At 42.6% G+C, this 22,275-nt stretch overlaps 2 protein-coding genes across 2 annotated transcripts in view; both read right to left on the bottom strand.

Moving 5' to 3' along the window:
- Positions 1–2,571: 2,571 nt before the first annotated feature.
- LOC125710273 (leucine-rich repeat-containing protein 58-like) lies at positions 2,572–8,986 on the bottom strand. The gene is made up of 4 exons (XM_048979836.1): positions 8,336–8,986; positions 5,070–5,198; positions 4,242–4,519; positions 2,572–4,145 (listed from the first exon to the last, which is right to left on the bottom strand). Exons 1-4 carry the CDS (start codon positions 8,788–8,790, stop codon positions 3,952–3,954), a joined length of 1,056 nt encoding a protein of 351 aa, XP_048835793.1. The 5' UTR covers positions 8,791–8,986; the 3' UTR covers positions 2,572–3,951.
- Positions 8,987–10,164: 1,178 nt separating this feature from the next.
- Positions 10,165–22,275, bottom strand: part of LOC125709813 (follistatin-related protein 1-like) — a 32,143-nt gene continuing 20,032 nt past the window's right edge. Inside the window, exons 5-11 of the mRNA XM_048978701.1 lie at positions 21,494–21,526; positions 20,872–21,002; positions 18,013–18,131; positions 16,743–16,855; positions 16,244–16,354; positions 13,216–13,316; positions 10,165–12,395 (exon numbers count right to left, since the gene is read on the bottom strand). Of these exons, the coding sequence (XP_048834658.1) occupies positions 12,354–12,395; positions 13,216–13,316; positions 16,244–16,354; positions 16,743–16,855; positions 18,013–18,131; positions 20,872–21,002; positions 21,494–21,526 (650 nt within the window). The 3' untranslated portion in view covers positions 10,165–12,353. The remainder of the gene's footprint in view (positions 12,396–13,215; positions 13,317–16,243; positions 16,355–16,742; positions 16,856–18,012; positions 18,132–20,871; positions 21,003–21,493; positions 21,527–22,275) is intronic.

Below are 22,275 nucleotides of genomic sequence, written 5' to 3'. Positions count from 1 at the left end.
GAATTAAAATTAGGGAATAGCTTTATGAAATAGCTGCTAACTTCCATGTCTTCTCCTCCACTGCACACTGTGCATTATGTAACTGCTCTGTTAATCTAATTGAGGGGGGGGGGGGGATTTAGGAATTCACAGCCTGTGCTAAGAACCTGAATTCCAAGTAGAGAGAACTTATCAGACTCCTATCATGACTCTAGGGGGTGTTGTTATTGTTCATAACAAGTTTGTGTACTGAATAGTAGCACATCTCCAATCCCCACCACACACACACACACACCATCTAGTCGAGCTGCCAACCCACGTTTACACATTATGTGTTTCTCAAGATAGCCGGAATGCTCAGAGAAAGAATTCAGTCAGCAGACAGTGAACAGTATTCAGTAGACCTGGAGGAAGTTCTACTGTGTGACAGTGGGAAGTCCAATTCAGGCATAGAGAGCTCTACAGAGGTGAAAAGCATTGGAACAAAGGTCAATCGAGCCAAAGAACAAACCAGGGGGAAAATATCTGTCTCTCAAACCTATCAAAGCCTTCGGTTCCCTGTTCAGGCGAGAAATAAGGATAAAGAGAAGCAGAAATGGATTTTGTCAGCATTGTTTGGAAGAACTTTCTAGAGAATAAAGGACCCTTAATGTTGTGTAACAAAACAGCGTCTAGAAAGGCAGGCCTAAATGGAAATACACGGGGCCCTTTGTTTTGAGGTGAAAAGGAGGTGCTTTGTATTCTGTCTGCATGATGTAATGATGTTCATATGCAAATGTGTCAGATACAAACTCGAAATTTGTTCTCAACGGCAGCTGGCTAACTAGCGGAATTAGCTGTGTAATGTACAACGTTACTGTTTATATCTCAACAATGCAGAGTATCGTGAAGAGTGTCCTATATGAACTGCATGACTGGAGAGTAGATTTGCTGAGTGCATCAAAACGGATTCAGAACTACGGATGAGTGAAAAAATGCAACATGGCCTGACGAGTAGTCCGTTGACCATTGACAAACTGATGTGAATTAATCTGGCAATAAGCACTCGACAGCCTCAAGTGTCAAATACCTCGAACAAAAGGTTCAGCGGTTCCCCATTTACACTAAGCTAATTTTCCTGTCAAGTCGTGGGTCCCATAATTGCGTCAGAACACAAGATACTGAAAGCTGACAACACGACTGTTCTAAAGAACCCCAAAGAGCGATACTTCCTCCCTGCTGTGAATAACATTGCCCAACATGGGTCAAGGAACAGTCTGAAGCACCTAGAGACATTATCATTGATAGGTTTCATCCTAGGACCAAAAACCTATGAGGCACGTGTGCCTGTGTGGAAAGCTGCAATGGTGCAGAGATAGAAACTGTCGACCTTAACCAGGCCCGGCGTGCTCAGTCTTGAGACTCGGGAAAAATGCTGAGGGGCTGCTTATCTGCTGTGCTGGTCATAAACTAATTTAACAAGTTTAAAAATGAGTCGGTCAGAAACTAGTTAAATTTACAAGTTGGAGTGGATTTACAAGTGCAGTCCTGCAATAATGCTTTACAATGTTAATCAGCGGGTTTTCTCATGCGTGCGCACACACACACACACACACACACACACAAGTTGGTCTTCCTATCTAAATAGGGACCGTCCATTCATTTCTATGGGGAAAAACCCTAATCCCAATCACGACACCCCTAACCCCTACCCAGCCCTAACCTTAATCATAAGTAACCAACCAAAATACAAGACTTTTGGCACTTTTATTATTTTGATTGCATTCACAGATCCAAATGGGGACCTGAAGAAGTCTCCCCAAAAGTGAGGAGGTTTCAGCTTTTACTGCACTTTGGGGACATTTTTAAAAGTGCAGAATTTTTCTTTTTACCTTTTTGCCCAGAACGATGACAAAATGGGTCAGTCTTGGGCACAAAACTCCTGGGCTGAAAATGAATTCTACTCCGTGCCAAACCACACCCGTACTTTAACTACACATTGAAAAGCAGAGCAAGTCATGTATGACTCACTGGAAACAAAATCATTTTAAACATCCCTGATCTAGCTACTGCAGATGTTCTCTCCAACAGCAGTCCATTCCAACACATGATCCCTCTCCATATTTGCCAGCTTCTTAGTATTACAGAATGTGTTACCTCCCTAAAATTATCAGTATTATTACTTTACTACCCGGATTAGAACATCATTAATTAAAGGAGAGTCAATAAAATGTGAAAAAGACATGAATGACAATCAGGTGGACAACATCAGGCCATCTACAGCAATATTTTTTTCTGTTATCCTTTGACTAATAATAATAATAATAATAATAATAATAATAATAATAATTACAACAACAGATACTTCATTGATCCCTTGGGGGAAATTTTCCTTACACTTCCCCCAACTTGCTCTCTGTTGCGGCACCCAAGGAGCTGGGGGGGGGGGTAAGGGTCTTGCTCAAGGACCCACAGATGTACCAAAGACAGGCTAGAACCAACAACCTTCTGACCACAGTCGCAGAGTCTTAGCCCACCGAGTCACACGCTGAAGCTACAGTGCATTGAAGCTAAATTGACATCACAAAGAAATAAATTCACATCACACAGGTAAACTCGACACCAGCATTCGTTTAATTCAATTCTTCTTCATTTTAGCAATGACGAGACTGTATTCCCAGCGATGTTCCCGAAAATGTTTTTCATGCATGGAACAAAAGAAAAATTATGTGCCATTAAAATGTGTTAAACAATTCCCAATGCTAAGATCAATCATGCACATCTGACAACAGATAAAAGCGTCATATGGACACGTTGACTTCAGACAGAAACAGCACTGTTCCGAAGAGTATTACTACCTTTTGAACAAAAAAAAAAAAACAATTCAACTAAAGTAGAAAAATAAATGAAAAATAAAAATGGAGAAGACAAAATTTAGGTGCTAATTTGACATTTCTTCCTCGTCTCGCTATCTGTTTCCTCCAGGCTCTTGAAAACGGACAGAAAGACGATGGTCAGCTGGCTTTGTAACAGAACTAAAGGAACGTGTCACTAGTTCACACAAAAACATCTGCTTACCACATCTCCTGGATTTATTTCAAAGCACAATGAAAGAAAACGTGTTAGTCTTTGATCCCGGGTTGCATTTGCTTATGTAACAATGGCGTAAGACCGTTATTGGCTTTCTATGCAGAAGCACCAGCATAATGGTTATAAAGCAAGTGGCTGGCTTGCACTGATGACCTTTGCACTGTCAGCTGCCACATTTGGAAAAACAGGGCAGTTAAACAGTTACCTGTAGAAATGAAACCATCACATCACTGGCTCATAGACAGAGGCTCAAAGGGGAAAAAAAGAGTGAAATAGCAGCAGGTCTGAGCTTGTGGGGTCTGAAATCCCAGAGTAATCCCACAAATGCAGAAAAATCCAGTAATTCCATTTATCTGACAAAGAATTCACCATAACTAAAACCAAGCGTATATATCATTTTAAAGGCAAAAAAAATGTCGTTTATGTGAACGTCCAGTGACATTGTCTTCCGTCAGTCATTAACCTTTTTCATGTTTAAATTCTGAAAGCTGCACCATCTAAATACACACCCACCAGTAAAACCGAAGGGCTCTTAGACAAACTACTAGGGATTTTACCCCAACTGTGCGTTACAAATGAATGCAAATTAAATTCTGCAAGATTGTAACCACCAGTGACTGGAAATAATCGCACTGTCCATCTCTGAGCTTCAATGTACCTGTCAAGGTGAATTTGCTAATGTTCTTTCCAAAGGCTGATTTAGAAAAAAAAGTCTTGCACCTAAGAACAACATCCCCCCCCCCCCCCCCATTTTGGGAGGCTGTGTTACTTCAGTCTGTCGCTGGCCATCAAGAGACCACTACACGGTTTGCAGATTGTTCTCTTAGACAGTCTGCCAGATCGTATACGTTTTTGTCTCCTTGAGTGCAATCTGGGTAGTAATAGGAGGTTCCATTTCGGGACCTATCCCAGAAGCACCCTCTGCAGCCTGTCAGCTGACACGCTGTTCTCATCCTCAGAGTCAGCGTCGCTCTGGGCAGCCGAGCTGCAGGGGGACGAGCACTCAGGGGAGCACAGGTAATGCATGAGGGGCAACCGGTACTTTCCGCAGAAGTCCACAAATTTGATGTGGCGGACGCAGGAGTCAAAGTACACGCCTGGAGATGGGAGAAAGGAGCAGAGGGGATGGATGAGATAAAACACAGACAGACATAAGGACACACAGACAGACATAAGAGGCTGGACGTCTTTACCTGCGCACTTGGGGTTTGGGCACTTGCTTGCCATGTCCAGGTAGTTGACTAGGTGAACAGGCAAGTCTTGGGGTGAGTATTGCAGGTTTCGAGATTTGACAGAGCGCCCGGCCAGCTCCAGCAGCGAGGGGGGGTCATAGGTCATATCCCTGATGAAGCGCACCACCAGTGGGTTGCCACGCAGGCTCAGCTCCTGGAGGTGGACCAGGCTGAGGATCTCTCGAGGCAAATAGGTCAGCAGGTTGTTGTGCAGGCTCAGGGAACGCAAGGAATGGAGCCTGGTCAGGAGGACAAGATGGGGACAGGAGAGCAGAATGAGACAATGGACTAACAAGACCAGGTGATGACCTTAAAACGACCAGAAGCTTGACCTAAAACACACAGTAGAGATAACAGTACAAACAAATGTTTCCAGTAAATGTATTAATATTAAATCATACATTGACCTTATGCCATATTAATATAGATTATTATTAGTCTACAAAAAATATAAAGCTGCACATTCTCAATAACAATATACAATAGTAACATTCCCGTCAATTCAAATCATTCCCCATTTACACAACTGTACTTTTAATTATTTTAAATGGCATTTTTTTAAATGTATTTTTAGATCTACGTCTTGTATCCAAGTCTCAGTATGTCGTCTTTAAATCGTCAGATTGTGTTTAAGTGTCCTCAGTATTTATATTCTGTCATAGCATCTTGCACGACACCCAACGAGATGGTAATTACATCTCAGCATGTGGCCACTGGATCATGTAGCACTGGATGACAATAAAGACACTGTGACTTGACTACGGCAGCATTTAATGCACAGTGAGTTACCTGGAGAGCTGTGGTGGGACACTCTGGATGCGGTTGTCACACAAAACCAGGTAGCTGAGGCAGGGCAGTTTGGCGAGCTCGAGGGGGATGGTAGAGATGAGGTTCCCCCCCAGGTACAGAAACTCTAGACTGAAAGAGGGACAGCAAAACAAAAAAGCCCCATGAGGACCATGACTAGAGAATAATACTGGAACAAGTTTCCTTTCAAATTTCAAATAGCACAGGATCACACTCACAGGAAATTACAGTAAGACAGGAAGCTCTTTCCCAAGAGTTGTGGGGGAAAAAGTGCATATGGTCAATTTTTAAGCTCTGGTCTGAAAAAACAAGGGACTTCCTATGCTGTACCATGACAGGAACGGCCAGGAACATGAATGACCAATGAAGGGCCAATGACCTGCTCCACACTCCAGCAATCCCAATTCACACAGGAAATATTTAAGATCCTCCTCCACTTCACTCTCCCAGTCCCTAGTTCTAGTCACCAATGACATCATGTATTTAGGGTCAGGGGTTCCTACAGCTCAGGAACAAAAGACACCTAAACTCAAAGATTGACTGCAAGACTGTACTGTAATTACAGTGTCCTTCACTTTGGCCAACAGTTGAGTGTCTTTGAAGAAAGAAAAATCATCATAGGAGACTAAAGATTTCCTCATTTACATACAGTGGATGTTTTGCAATAAGCCAATCACAGCTGGCCGCAAACTCAGCTAAACCCATGAAGTGTTTATGTCGAGCTAGCTGTTAACACAGGAGCAACACATCCTTTCTAAGTCACATCAGAATGTTTATGACACTAAAAGATAGCAGAACCTAGCAATCCAGCCAGAATCACACTAGGATTGCAGGGTCCTAACTTGGATTTACAAAATGCCCCTTTATCTCTCCACTACATCATACTATGACCCCCTAAAGTCTACAGCTACAGACCAACAGGCAATGCAAAAGAAAGTGCACAGAGGTATGCCCTTAACTAACTCCAGTCTTCTCCTGCCAACTGTAGTATTGCCCAACCACAGATATCCACAGATGTTGATTATCTACCTTAATCGATAACTAAGGTTTCGGTGCATTTACTCATTATCGCTTAGATAAATTCTTCTAACAGATCTACATGCGGAATTCTGTATTATGCTCTGCAAGTTGTGTAGCTGGTTTGGACACCACATAAAGATACCATCTGCTCAGCTTCCAAGGGGGCTATTCCTTGCACATCCCACTAGGAACAGACCCATGGATGCACCCAAGACGCACTGGAGGGAATATATCTCTCAGATGGATTGGGAACACCAGACAATCTCTCAGAATGAGCTAGATTCTTGATAGATGGATGACTGTGCCATATTCCACTGGAACTTGAACAATTATTACATCTATACTACACAAGAAATCAATTTGACAGTTGACTATCAAAGTTGCATCCATCCATCTTCTACTCACTTATCCTACAGTATCAAAGTTACAGTCAGATGTAAATGCCGACACAAAGCTTCTGGACCTGCTTTATATGTGAAAAACACATGCAAAATGGCTTTGCACTTCCAAGTTCCAGTTAACAAAGAAGATTGATGCATTAGGCCTCCATAAGTACAGGATTCATTGCCAAGCTGAGACACTTTCCCATTCAGCGATATGCCTACTCTGCGGGTAGCGAAGAAAAAGCAGACAATGGGGGAGTCTGGGCAGGCCAGGAACTGGGAGGGGGGCCACATGAAAAGGCCATGCAAACTATCAGCAGAAAAGGGAACGACGATGACAAGGAAATCATTCACCAGCTACACGGAGGATTCTAAACCTTGATATCTGGGCGGGCTTCGCTCCTGTCTCTGTAAAACCAAGGAGGCACAACCTTCAAAACACACCAGTGTAACCGAAGACCCCTGTATTACTGAATTAAGCCACGTTAAAATGACAGAGGATGACAGAGGTAATTAACAGGAGGAATGTGCAATACATAAAAATTAAGACGCACTTGGACTGAAATTGAAACTGCGATTTTCTTTTAACAACAACCACTGTGAAGCACCCATCTGTTCCAGGAATTCCTCCTCTAGTCTGATGTGTCTCTGCGTTCTCTCAATATTCTCGATGTTGCACTTCCCATCATTGAATCGCCTTATTGTCTTCCTGCTTTGTTAGAAGCTGTGTAGCTCCTGCTCCCATACTGCTTACACTCGTACCTGGGCGTTCACTGGAAGCTCAGCCTGGCCACACATACACTCACTTGTACGTCTCCTTGGACAAAAGCATCTGCTAAATAAAAATTAATGTAAACGCAAGGGAAAAAAAAAGAGAAAACTGCTGAACCAACACCAACCGTCTGGGGGTAATAACATTTCATTTGAACTGGCTACAAACTGTCGAGTCAAATGTGTCACCTTGGCAGATTAGCAGTCCCAGTGACCTTATCAAAACCTGGACGAGGCCGGTTGCACTGCCCCCAGTGTCACTCCGCACTTTGTGACCCCAATCACAGTGATGTACATACCTTGTGATGTTTTATAGCCCAAATATAATATCATTGTTCCCTAACGTTAATTAGCAAAAAAGTTCAATCAAGAGGCAGCGTTTATTGTCTGAGGTGTGGTGCCGCACATTCTGAAGACAACAATGCGTAACTTTTGGTCAACTTGGCTGAGGTAAAGAAGTCATAAATTTCGAAGATATGTACTACATTGTTTAGAAACATGATGAATTATGCTTGATTGCAATGCTTGTGTGTTTTGCTTTGCCAAACCAACACATTTAAAGAATCCCATTATAAACATGATTTTTGCCATCTTAATTAAACTCTGGAGAGGTTCGATTTTCCCCAGGGAATCATATTTAGATGCATCTTTAAATATTACACGTTTAAAGCACGTACACCTAGAAAAATGAGCTGAATTCTAAATCACAAACCTTCTAACTCTGAACCAGGGGCGCCAGGCGGTGGGGGGCAGGCACACTGGCATAAAACTAATATTTTATGTTAAATGTGGGGGGGGGGGGGGGTCCAAACAAATAATTATGAAACGATTTAATGGCGGTGACGCCCATGCTCTGAAGAAATACAACAAAAGTAAGCCAAGATCATCCTTTTACAAGATTCCAATTATTACACAACTAAATGTCGCAATGTGCCATGTAGAAACTAATTACAGTAAATCAACATGCAGCCTAGTTTTGAAACACTGGACACACCAGTGGGCAGAAGATCCAGCCGGTGGTTTCAATCACTGCATTTTCTGAGTGTGATTAGATGTTATCGTCCTCCGTCATACCTGGTTAGGTTTTCTATTTCGGCCGGGATAGATCTGAGCCTGTTGCCCCCCACTGAGAGGGAGCGCAGCCGACGCAGCTTCAAGAACTGGGCAGGCAGCTCTTCGAACCTGTTGCCGCTGAAGTTCAGCGTCTCGATCGACAGAGAGCCGAAGTCCTTGGGCAGAGACAGCACGTCTAGCCGATTGTTCTTGGCGATCAGTGTCCGCAGCTTGCTGAGCCGAGTGATCTCCTCGGATATGACCGAGAGCCCGTTGCTGCTGATGTCGAGGAAGCTCAGGTTCGAGAAAAGCCACAGCGAGCCGGGCAGCGCCACCATCTGGTTAAAGGACAGGTACAGACGCCTGGTCAACCTCCTCCGCTCCGCACCCAAGCTTTCCAGATCCAATGTGTCCACATTCAGACGAGACAGGTCTAAGACGCTCTCCTCGCTGGTCTGGTTCTCAAAAGCTTCCATTTTCAGTGTGACTAACTTTAAAAACACGAAAAACAACCCACAAACGCTTTCCTTTTTAAATCACAGGCCAAGTTATATTGTCACCGATTGCATTTATCTTGCAAATGACTAACGAAAAGGGATGTGCATTTCAATATGCATGAAAAATGTCTTCCCAAAATAATAACAAAAAAATCCTTCTAATTTTTTAACTCAAAATCTCGTTAGACTCGTTAGGAGTGAAAAAAATGAAATAAAAAAGTATATATAACAAAAGTTATAACTCTGCTAGCGTCCTTGTTTAAATCTCCAAAAGCAACTTAAAGTGCGAAAACGCTCCTGCCCAGTCCACCTATATTTATGCGTCGGGTTCTGGGACGACACTGTTACGCTGCTCCGCCCCAGGACTTTTTATTTACGGTGTGATCCGTCTCCCTTATATCGCTGAGAGCGTTAGTTAAAGTCAAATATATGTCATAATAATCAGAGAGCAAGGAAATCCTCGACGTCCAATGACAGTGCTGGAGGTGAGTCTAAAGTTCACCCATACGGCGGCTTCTGGACCGTGTGACTGCAGGTACATGTTCAAACAGCGGCGCACTTCTACGTCGCTTACTACCGCATTACGCAACCCGGAGCACATGTGACGTTACTCTGGATCACATGGCCTCAACGGCCATGGACGATAATCCGCACTGACTCCAAGGCAGAGTGTCTTGCATCTCTACACAGTTTTGGTTTATGATGATCATTACTTCATTATATCAGAGAGCCTGGAATCAATCCCAGATGGCACATAACACTAGGCAGGGGACACCCTGGGATGAACAGGGCATCTATGGACAATTTATGGATATATTTGGGCTGCAGTAGAAGACTGAAGTATGTGCAAGGATTGCAAGAAACCCAGGGGTTGAAGCCTCATACCTGGTGATGTGAAGCAACCATATTAACAACTTAGATCTGCACCTTAGAGATCTGGAAAAAATTTACTTGGGCATCCATCCATCCATCCATTTCCCATAACTGCTTATTGTGTGCAGGGTAGTGTTGAGGTTTTAACTTATACCAAAAACACTGGGCACAAGCGTGGGGGATGTACAATCTATCACATCTGCACACTGCATCTACTGGGATGCATATATTTCATTTTATGCATATGTAACAATGTGTGTTACATTCATTCATCCTCCATCGGCCTACGGCTTGTCCTATACTTGGTTGGGGGGAGCCTATCACGAAAGCAATGGGTGCAAGACGGGGAATAACCCAAGGTATATGCAACATACTCAGGAAAAATTTTTTGATTTGAGTTCATTTTGTTTATTGGAATCTACAGTATACCTGAAGTATTTTTAAGACAAAAAAATACTGAATGATCAGGTCGCAATAACCTTTTTAAGAATACAAAATGGTTTAATGTAATCTTCACATAACAATGAAAGACATTCATACACATATGTACACACATACATACCTGAAAAGAACATAGACTAAATCAACTAAAAAATACACAAAACTGGCAAATATATTTGTGCTATTTCTAACTGTAGTCAATCTTCACTGCTGGGTGAGGAGTCGACCATCACTTCTGTAGATCGAACGGTTAGGATTTTTAAGGCACTAATAACCATATGTTGCAAAAGCCATTAGTGTGATTATGGAGAAACAAAAACTAGTTATATCATTTAAAAATGCCTATAAGCTACAGAACATACATAGATATCCTTATCTTTAGGATTGATTTTTGAAAGCTAAGGTATTACGTAGTTGCTGGGTCCAGAGTAATGATTTACCCGGAGACATTAAACATCACCTTACATCCAACTTTGGTATCAATATTGTCATTCACTACTAATATATTTGGTGCTTATCGCTAATATCTATTTGACCTTTTACTGTAATCCCTAAAAAATAACAGTACAAATGTGACACACTGATTTCATACTTAAAATGCAAACTTATGTGCCAAAGATGTCCAGTAGAAACATCATGTTTAAAACCAGCACCAAAAAGACAAGTCTAGTAAAACTAACAGAAATCTAGCACCACTGGTGCAGGAACCGCAATAATATGAATTAGGCCAGTACAACTACACTTTTTACTGAAGCAAATTGCACAAATGCATCATTAATCCACTACAGTGCATTTAGGAGTTTTAAGCAGTTATATGACCTGCAGTTATGCACGACACGTGAAGGAGGTATGCATATTTATCAAAAAAGCAGAATTTCCAACGCTAGATATTGGCTTAGTAAAGAGAATATGACTCATGAAGTTTTTAAAGCATAGCCGACAACTTCTACGCATGTGTTTTAAGATTGGCGATACAGTTCATATCAAATAAAAGTAAAAATCCACCACTAGAGAGTAATGCTACCAAAGCATTAAATAGAAACACCATTACGAAGAGTCATATGGTGAGTTACACCATGGCGAGGCAAAGACGCGTGTGTGTGGTTTCGCATCCACTCCCCCTAACATTTCTGGGTCAGCTTTTAAAAAAAAGTGTCACTCATACAAGATAAGCCATAGTGCGACTAAAGAATAAAAAGCAGTATAAGAAAAGTGTAATAATATTGTTATACACGTATATTTTTTATATTCATTTTTATAGCAACTGTAAAACTGTCTCTGGCTTGGCAATATGGGTTAAGCTTTTAATCATGACTTTCAGGATTGGTTTTATTTGCATGGGACCTTATCAGAAAGCCATGCACGTGCACCTATTGTGCACTAACCCAAACTGCGCATTATCAGATAGCAAAATGTCAAAGAGTTTTATACTGATGAGTATCAGCGCCTCAGGCCAATCCGGGACGCTCACTTCAATCCTCATCGATATGCCGTAGCTATTCTTGCCAGGGTGTAGAATTTTATTGCCGAAATCAGAGGTGAGCGGTTGAAGCGACCTCATTCATTGACTTTTGGCATCGTCACCTGACGTCGTAAATTGGCCAGGTGTCTGAAATGGCAGCACTGTAAAATAGCAGAAATGTATAAAAAGCATCGCTGTCACTAGCAGCTTCGAGCGTGGGTTAGGGCGTGTTCTCGGCCGGCTGCAAAATCAAATATAATTTCTCGATGCTTCTTCGAGATCAGTTTATGCAAAGAAAAAAAAAAACCCTTTAAACCAGATAAATAATATCAGCTAAAAATTCTTAATAACACTGTTCTGGGATAAGTGTATGGAAAAATAGCAAGGATATGCAGATAAAGAAAGTCCTTCAACTCTACCACTGGTTCTTGGCTCCCTAGAAATTCTTCTACCTCTACTATCAGTGTGAAAAAAACTCCCATAGTAAAATGATTCAGCTCTTCTCCCAAGGTTTGTAAAGAGCTTAAGGTAAAATGCAATACGGATCACTACAACTTCTAACAAACAGCAAACACAAACATAACAGTATATATATATTTTATCCAGAACCGTAGTATTCTACATAATCACGTAAGAAAAAAAAGTAACAAATGACAATGATGTTTTTTTTTGCAACAGTACAAATTCTCAAGCTACAGCCCGATAAGAGTCTCATTCAGGAGTGACTGGAAGATTCTGCCCCAGTTGTTCCTTCCGCCCATCCTGTTTAGACGTCCTTTGTGCTTGTCTTCATCTTCTCAACAGTTTCCTGCAAAAAGCAGGTGTAGCTTTGAAAAATCAAGCACTTTGTGGGCCAATAAGACAATTTATGAGATATTGCACAGCCAGGACCCCACAGAGGATAAACAAAAGCAGCAGTAATATATAATACAACTCAGGATAGGCTGGTTGTGACTCAATTGAAAAGTATGTATGGCCAGGAATTTTTATTGATATTCCCCTAAAAGCCATTCAAAAATATTTCCTGCAAATCATTTTGTGTTTGTTTATTCAATTGGGGGTGATGGTGGCGCAGGAGGTGGTGCTATTGTTTGGCAACTGGAGGGTTGCAGGTTCAAGCCCAGATTTCTCCCGATGCCATCGAAGTGTCCTTGAGCAAGACACTGAACCCCAAATTGCTCTCAGTGGGCAGGTTGGCCCCTTGCATGGCAGCCTCCGCCACCGGTGTGTGAATGAGTGTGTGGACGGGTGAATGTGAGGCACGAATTGTAAAGCACTTTGAGTACTTGTAGGAGTAGAAAAGCGCTATATAAATGCAGTCCATTTGCCGTTTAGAGGAACATTGAAACATACTGTATCCCATGGTAAATAGCACCTGGTAACTATTTGTTTGGATTAAATTCAAAATCTGAAATTGACCTGGAATATATTTTGTAAGATGGTGATCTTACACCAGAGGGCAAAAGTGAAATACATTTGACTGCTTTTAAACATGAACTTGAACAATTGTTTCATGATTAAAATGTGTATTGCAAGATACATTTTGAGCATTAGAAAAGGTTTTGGATTTTCTCTAGGCCTCTAACCTCTGGTGAGCTTGGGTTTTGCTTCTGAGACCTCCAACTAACCTGGTGCTTGTTGAGTTCAGCTACACGCTGACTCCATTCCTCCTCTGTCATCTGCTGGTCAGTCACTTCAATGTCATCTAAGACCTTCTTGTTGTCCTTTCCTGTAGGTACCAATGGGGATGATCAACGGGCACACAATGGTTCTGTTCATTCCAGAGCTGTCACGATTACTCGAATAACTCAATTACTCGATTACTAAAGAGGATTAAAAATTTCCTTCTCAATTACTCAGTGAAATGGAGGAAGGCAGACGCCACATGCAGGATGAGGGTCCAAATCAAGAGCAAAAGCATCATTTGTGAGGAAACACTTCACATTTTGTTTCTTGTGATTCATCCATCCATCCATTTTCCAAACCGCTTATCCTACTGGGTCGCGGGGGGTCCGGAGCCTATCCCGGAAGCAATGGGCATGAGGCAGGGAACAACCCAGGATGGGGGGCCAGCCCATTGCAGGGCACACTCACACACCATTCATGCACACATGCACTCCTACGGGCAATTTAGGAAGTCCAATTAGCCTCAGCATGTTTTTGGACTGCGGGGGGAAACCGGAGTACCTGGAGGAAACCCCACGACGACATGGAGAGAACATGCAAACTCGGGTCCCAGAGGTGTGAGGCAACAGTGCTAACCACTGCACCACCATGTCTTTTTTTTATTTTATTGTTTTTATTTTTATTCAACCCTTTATTGCTGTTGCAATACACCATGTCACTAGCCACGAGTACCAGCGAAAAAACTGGCCATCAACCCGACCATACATATACACAAACATCACAGTAGGGGGTAGACCGGTCGGGAGACAGGGGAAGAGAGAAGAAAAGAAACATAATAACATGAGGAGAGAGAGGTGAAACACCTCAGCAACATAAGCACATGATCACTACACCTTACAACATAAAATGACACGACTTGCAACGGGTGAGGGAAAAGGGGTGGTGGAGGTAGTCCAGCAGAGACAGACAGCCATCCGGTCCTGCAGCCATGGAGGCGCTGGTCAACAGACCCGCCTGTTCACGCTGGGGGTATGAAGCGGCGAAGGCGTTGGATGGGGGGGAGGGTGCGGTAAGTCCTTGGGATCGGGGGAGAGGAATGCAAGAGAGTCTCACTGCCTTGTTCTTCAGGGGGAGTTGTTAGTTCAGCAGCGGCCTTGGCCGAGGCCAGTGCTGATTGGGGGGAGCCAAAACCTGATAGAATAGGGTTGTTTGGGTTTCCGTACGAGAAGCTGTAATTTCTAGCTCCACTAATGTCCACGCTGGTCTCTGCCATCCAATAAGTTTTGCAAAGCTGTGAGCTTCTCCATGATGTTATCCAGATTCACAGTCTGAGTGCTAACAGCTCTGCCCACTCCATCAATCATTCCGGCCAGCCTAGTGGGGCTTTGAGCGGCTGTCACCGTCTTCTTCAATCTTTGATAAACCAGGGCAATGCCTAATCCAATCAGCATAATACCTGTAATCATGGTTCCGAATAGGTAGATGTCTTCAATGTCCTCCACGGAAAGAGCTGCCAGGCACACGACCCTCCACCACTCCCATCCGTCCATCGTGTAGCCAGCAGCATACGTTCCCGCCGGACAGTTAGGTTCCCCCGAACCCAGGCTTCTCGTCGAGAAGATGGTGTCAATTGCGTTGAGAGACCAGCTGATCAAATCCATCGTTTTTCATAGTTTGGAGAGCAGGGCTGAGAGAGTCTCCCAAGTATAAGGCAGTAGACTAGACGAGACGAGAGGAGCGAAGCAGGGAAGATAAGGGGAGGGAGAGGGAGAGAAGTGCGACCGCCTCTGCTGAGAGCCAAACGAAAAAAAAAAAAAAAACGAAAGAAAAAAAAATAATAATAATAATAATAAAAAAAGGCGCCCCTTCTTGTGATTCCTGTACACAAAAAAAAATCATTGCTAAAAAGAAGGTTACCCCATCGCTTAGCCATGTCATTTTACATAATACAGTATACATTAACCAATTAACATTAATTAGTTTTTGTTAACGTATCGCGTGTTTCGAATATGGTTGAATGAGACTAGAAATTGCGATATGTAGGAGCTGAAAATTAACTACATATAAGATATTTCCATATAGCGGAATACGAATGGCTTTTCTTGACCAGTTCTTGTTTGCCTTTCTCCTCTTAACTCATTTTTCACTTAATTTCTCGCAAACACACCACAGTCTATGAATCAGTCCAATAGAAAGGATGAAAATTATATGGTTGTCTCAGAGATCGCATGCAGTGCTCATGCAAAAGCAGTAGCAGTAAATTTTAGACTGATTTTTTAAAACCTATACTAGATAAATTGAAGAAGGAACCATCAAAGCTTGGTAAGTTTGGTTTCCTGTGATTAAGTAAATGATTTAGCTCAATTTATTGATGGTTTGAACCCACCAGAATATCCCGGTCCTTGCAATGTGATGATCGCAGTGCGAATGAAATGCCATGACATGCTGATATTAACATCGCACATCGTACAAGCCTAGTGGTACAGTACAGTGGTGTAGCGATATCGCCGCACACTGCCGCTTGTTTTGCATGTAGTTTGCATGTTCACCCTGGGTGTGGGTGCCTTTTTGGCAGATCTGCCAATTTACTTATACTGTACAAAAACATTAAACTTAAGTGAATTGGAGTGCCGAAATTGACCGTATGAGTGACTGAGTGTGCACCCTGCAATGTGTGGTTGGTTTCTGCCTTGCACCAGTTGAAATGTATTATATTATATTATATTATATTATATTATATTATATTATATTATATTATATTATATTATATTATATTATATTTAAATGATTACTGGATAAATGGTCAGATTAATCGGTAGATTATTCTATTATTTATATAACAGATAGTGACAGCCTTAGTTTATTCTTTATTTCATAGCCTGTAGAAGACTGATCCAACTACTTTCAACCCTTGAAGGTCCTTGAAATGTCCGTCCAATTCACACCGTCCGCTGACAATAACAAACAGACGGCAAGCAGTCTGTAACACATAACGAGATGGCAGCAGAGGAGGAGAACCTGCCGTCTTACCCTCACAAGCCATGGCGGTGCAGACCCAATTTCCACAAGCACACACGCAGCGGTTGCACTCGACCTGGGTCTCTGCTCCATCCTCGTATGTCTCGTCTTCCAGGGCGCACTCTGTAGGTGGAGGGAGGGTGTTGAGGGATTTTGAATGAGCTGTCTCTCTTGTTTAGCTTGGTGTGTCTCTTTTAAAACTGAAAATGAGATGTGCACCTGCCCCTGTATCATTGGTCGGATGGCACAGTAGAGAGTGAGCTCACCAACTACACCACATGTGTTAGTGGCTATAGAGCAGTGTTTCCCAATCCAGTCCCAGGGGACCCACAGTCGGTCCATGTTTTTGCTCCCTCTAAGCTCCCTGCCAGATAGTCCACATTTTTGCTCCCTACCAGGAGCTGGGAAGGATCAAAAACGTGGACTATCTGTGGGTTCCCAAGGATCGGATTGGGAAACACTGCTATAGAGGATCCAAGTGACTTTGTTACCCAGAACCCTGAGTGCTTACTCTTCTCCGGGGGGTTGAAACCCGGCTTCAGGCAATTGAGGAACTCATCGAAGCTCAGCTTCCAGTCTGCGTTTTCGTCGGAGAACTCAATGAGCGCATCCACGCACATGCTCCTGGGGGAACAACCAGCACAGATAGTCCCTATGTATGCTGGAGAAAGCCTCGCCCTGACAGCCCAACCATGGAGACACAACTGAACATTCACAGTGCCCTGTCCCACCGGACCTCAAATTCTGAACATCAAACCACTGAAGGGCGAACATGCCCGAAAGGGGTGAAGTAGTCATCACCATCATGGCTATTTTAGGGGTTTTCACACACTGCTGGCCTTAAAATAACTGTTTTTATAAATACATTTTACGAGGAGAAAAAAAAACAAAGCACATTTATTCCCACAAAAAATAATAATAAAAAATCTTTAAAAAATCGATTTGTCTTGGCAATATCCACATTCTTACAAATGCTTTCAGTTCAGTCCAGTTCCAGTCCTGGAAGGCCAAAATCCAACACTGTTTACAGATTTCCTTGCTCAAACACATCAGTCAGGTAATTACCATGTTTAGTAGGTATGTTTGTGCAGGGAAATCTACAAACTTTGTTTGATTCTCGCCCCCTGCGACTGGAATCGGGGAACCCTGCTTTAGTCCCTACAAAACACATATATATATGCCAGATGCCGTCTGAATGCTTCCATCCATTGTAGACATCATTTCGTTTCATTTATATTTCCTGTATATTCCTACAGGTATATGCTATGTTGATCACCCAACCAAACATTAACAGTAATTGAAAAAGCAAATCCCAATCAACATCACATATTTACTGAGATGTTGTTAGATGCTTCTGAGTCTTTTGTTTTATTTTGAAAGTATCAATTGTTTTAGACAGCAATTACAGTTTTAGTGTGTATACAATGACATCAAGCATTACACTGAAGTGCAAGGTTTAGCGAGGTCCCGAAGTTGCCAATACCAGTTTGTTACCATGAGGAATTTGTTACCAGTTTGTTGCTTAAAGCTGGATACTGTCCATAAAGCTACAGTCAAGTCTAAGTGAGTCAGTCATACAAGTCAATGGGAGTCAGACTGGAAGGACTCTTTATTCTGAGTCCTTTGTGTATTGTTGTTATAGAGTCGGCGAACTCAGTCACCGTGTGCATTTACAACTTTATTTTATATGTCAGGACTTCCGGGATCCACTGGGCACTGAGTGAAAACAAAGGAAGGATAAGAAAAACTGGCTCAATCCAAGCTAGATCACAGCAGGTCACCTGAGAAGGTGATTACTCTCCTCATCAGCGTAGGATGTGATGTTGACAGCGGACTCGTTGTGCTGGATGAACTTCAGGAACTCGGAAGAGTCGAGCTTTGAGTCTCCGTTATCGTAACTCTACCGATGACACACATATGATAAAATGTTATTATTGGGGGGGGAGGGGGGGGGTGATAAATGAACAAACAAAATAAATAAACCTGCCAATGTCAATCCCAGCATGTTTACCCCCCAGTGTATGTCATTCTCTTCCCCTGAATAAGATCCGTACAGGCTGCAGGAGTCATGATAGGGATCAGAGCTGCATGTGCCAGGGCTTTAAACAAGCTCAATCCTGCACATATCTGAATAGCTAACTGTTCATAAAAGGAAGATCTGAACTGCTTACTGACACAGCCATCAAAAACGCTACACTGTGTGCAACAGAGCTGACAGAACAAAACAGGCAGATCCAGGGGGAAACGGGGTCCATTCTTTACATTTTAGAAAGCTTGGAAATCTGCAATGGAGATAATAGCCTGGCAACAGGAAGGGTTTTATTATGGAGGATTTCGCTTCTCCTTGGGGAGAAGCTCCTTTAGGAGCACTTTACAAAGAATCGGAGAATGCACACATCTATGACACAAGCTTCGGAAAGACACCAAAAGACACTGGGAATCTAGTTTTGAGGAATATACACTTTGTTTTCCAAATTCAGAATATTGAAAGGATCTTATTTATTTTTCATGGACTCTGAAGCTCTCTGAAGACTCTGAAGTGCCTGACAGCATGCAAGGACTTCTGCAATTCATATTTACTGCTATTTCTGCTTAAGTATTCGGAAAAAAAGAAAGAGGACTCTTTGTTATTGTAATCTGTAGAGCCGCTCTCATGACATACCGATAAAAATTCTATGTATCATGGTCATGTTTTAATATATCATGGGAATGGATGAATAAAACGTGGCCACAATTTAAGTGAAACGAGAGAACAAATGAATAAAATGTGCCCCACGATTAAACTATTTAAATAAAATGTAGCCATGGTTTAACTAGCAAAGTAATTAGTTCAGTGAAGCACCCTGACTCTCAGTATTCGACATAAGTGCTAATAACAACTCCTTTTGTGAATCTGTATCTAAGCCCAACCTAGGGCTGCTACTTCCAATCTGAAGAAATACAAGACTTTCTTCATGATAAAATATAAAATATGCCTGGGGGGGGGGGGGGGCATGAATTGCAAATACTAGACAAATCACACCCTGTATCAGTTCAAAACGCGACATCACATTTCATTTTCAAATACAGGACGATACCATAAAATATGGGACTGGTAGGTTAAACTCAATATCAGCAGACGCCAATGTCTGTGGTCTAAATGAAAGTGATCCTTTAGGTAATAAGCAGGCTTTGTTGTATGTCCACGATTTAATATATTGTGGGAACGAATTAGTTAAATGTGCCCATGATAAATATCATTTTTATCTTTATGGCATGAGAGGAGCCCCGCTGTAATCTCATGAGTAAATCGCAAAATTCATTTGCTTTCTGAACACAGGGCCCGTCTATCACGGTGTAATTCAGTGCTAAGCCACTTGTGGCGATTAGCGCTCCGGACACGCGTTGCCTGGGCAGCAGCCGGAGCTGGTGTGGGGGCAGCGCTGACCCCAGCGCTAAGACACGCTGATTAGCCAACCCCTGCAGGTGATGAGCCCAGTGGAGCTGCACGCTGGGGGCCCTTAGCCACCCCACACCACTCAGGCGGCTGCCAAACATTCCCACTCCTGCCTCCTCACTTCTCCTGACAACCGTGTTTACTATATATCCATGTATGCTGTGAGGTACTATATTTGCTAGTAGAGCATACTGTACAGCACTACATTACACTTGCCTCCATATATGTATAATGCATAATGGCTGGACAGAATTTGGTGAGTAATGTTGGGGAGCCTAGGGACAATTGTGGAAATATTTTCCATTTTTTATAAGATGCAGAAAATTACAGAAAAAACATTTTTCCCTTTCAAAGTACAGGTGTACTAGTTTGCTAAATATCAGTGATGTTTTGGGGAATTGAAGTTATGCAGTAAAAATGACTGTATTCCAATGAACAACTGACCCTGTTTGACAACTTTCCCCAGTGTCCTCTAATATTATGTGATTAAAACACTTTCTAGAAGCATCCTTCTCCTTGGCAGGGGGTAACTGAGAATGACGGGGGCACACTGAGTCCTGTCTCTGACTGCCCTCACATAAACGTTTCAGTATAGATTTAGGAGATTCTAAGCCTTTAGAGGAAACAGAGCTGTGCAACAATTTGAGGAACGGGGGCTAGTTTGCTTCTGAGTTTGCTAATGAATTTGTGCCGCAAGGAAATCTTCCTATTTGCCACAGCAGGTTTCAGGTAAAGCAAAAGTTTCTTCTGATGGGTCTACAGTCATCGGTGTGAAGTGGGTTTATTGCCTTCAGGCCTTCAGCATGGGAAAAGGCTGGATAAGCAACATTCAAAAGGCTAATCCTGAATCTAGATGATAGTGTTACAGTTAGTGCTACAATTTTACTGGCCTGGTCGGGGAACTAGTCTGCTTTTTCCTTATTGCTGTGGGAAGAGCATCCTAGTTTTCCCTTCTTCCTCTTGTTTTTATTTCATTTAAGATGCCAAAGTACATCCCAAAGCTCCTCATTGCCTTTAACTGGATTGCCTTTATCAAAAGGTCAATGAGGATGCCTGGTTTTATAAGGCCGAACACGTATTTTGATTTGCAGCCACATTAGCGACGTTAATGACCTTTGCCGTACTGCAGGGCAGCAGCCTCGCTAACTGATCTGCAGTCAAAGATCAGCTTGTCACACAACCGCCCCTCACGTGTCGTACCCACCTTGAAATACTTGAGCAAGATGTCAGAGAAGTTGGAGCCCTTAGAGAACCATCCATCGGGGACCACCTCCATCTGCAGCCACTCGATGAGGCGGCTGCGCAGTTCGTTGCGGTCGCCTGCGTAACATGCGACTGCGGGGGGGGGGGGTGGAAGCACAAAACCGCAGTTACGCAGACGGGACAGGGATGGGTGGCTGGTGACAGTTTGGGCCACAGGCTGATTGCAGGAAGTCGAGCACGAGAACATTCCTCTTGCCTGACGGGCAGTGACCCAGAGCTGCTGTGATATCATGCCGCGTCATTGTTTGCCTCAACATCTGCTTCGTCATTCTTGTGGCACTAAAAACTTTCCACTTGGTCTCTGAGCTCTAAAGCTTATCTACTCTGACAGAAAATTCATGTACAAATATGTAAAAGGTCACTGTGTAAACTTCAGAAGATTCTGCTTTAGACCCAATATAATAAAAAATAATCCATACATAGCATATTAAATGTATGATAATGGACTGCAGTATCCTATATGACAGTTGACAGTTGGTCTATTATAAGTGACAAGCACATAAACAAAAGCACATATTGTCCTATGTGGTACAGTGTTACATTATTGAATTATGTCTACTTACTTGGACTGGCAACAGCCTTGTCGGTTTTCTTCTCTGAAATAAGGAGCAGAGACAAAGAAATTAGCTTCTCACTTGTGAAAAGCAGCAACTGATCAAGTTTTCCTATTATGCAAAGAACCTAGCAACCACTGCACAAAGCTAGAGCCACATCCTGCTGATCTTGGGACTCTGCCCGTTTCAAAGGATATTTGGCAGCAATGGCGTTTATAGCTTAATCGTATGAGGTCACCGTTTGCCCTCATAGAGAGATACTGCTTGAAACAGTGACCTCTTTATAACAGGCGTGAAGCAGTCTGAGCGAGAACCTGTCATATGATATCAACACGATCGCTAACCACTGCAAAACCTCTCAGGAAATATATGTGTGCTTTTGCAGAGGTATACACCTAATCAGCAGAATGTGGGCATGAAGGAAAATGGAGGGAAATGAGGATTAATGCTGTCTATGTCTAAGAAAACTACAGTATAAAAGTGAAATACTTTAAATACAAGGGAGGAAAATAGCACAACAGAAGGAATATTCACAGGGGAGTGTTTGGACACATCCAGGGAGAAGGTGCTAAATTAACTGAGACTGAAGCCAGAATGATAAGAGGACTGGAATAATGCCGGGTTCTTCTCTCGAAGAAGTAAAAACAGTGATAAAAATAAGGTTGTTTGTTGTACAGGTGTATGGAACAACAGGGTTGTTAATCTGCACCGCGGTCAGGAGGGATGCTGGTTTGACCCTAACCCATAATGATTCCATTAATATCCTACCTGGTGTTCGGATGGTGATGGCT

Source organism: Brienomyrus brachyistius, chromosome 16 (genome assembly GCF_023856365.1).
Source record: "Brienomyrus brachyistius isolate T26 chromosome 16, BBRACH_0.4, whole genome shotgun sequence".
Taxonomy (NCBI): domain Eukaryota; kingdom Metazoa; phylum Chordata; class Actinopteri; order Osteoglossiformes; family Mormyridae; genus Brienomyrus; species Brienomyrus brachyistius.
This window is presented reverse-complemented; position numbering and strand designations above follow the sequence as displayed.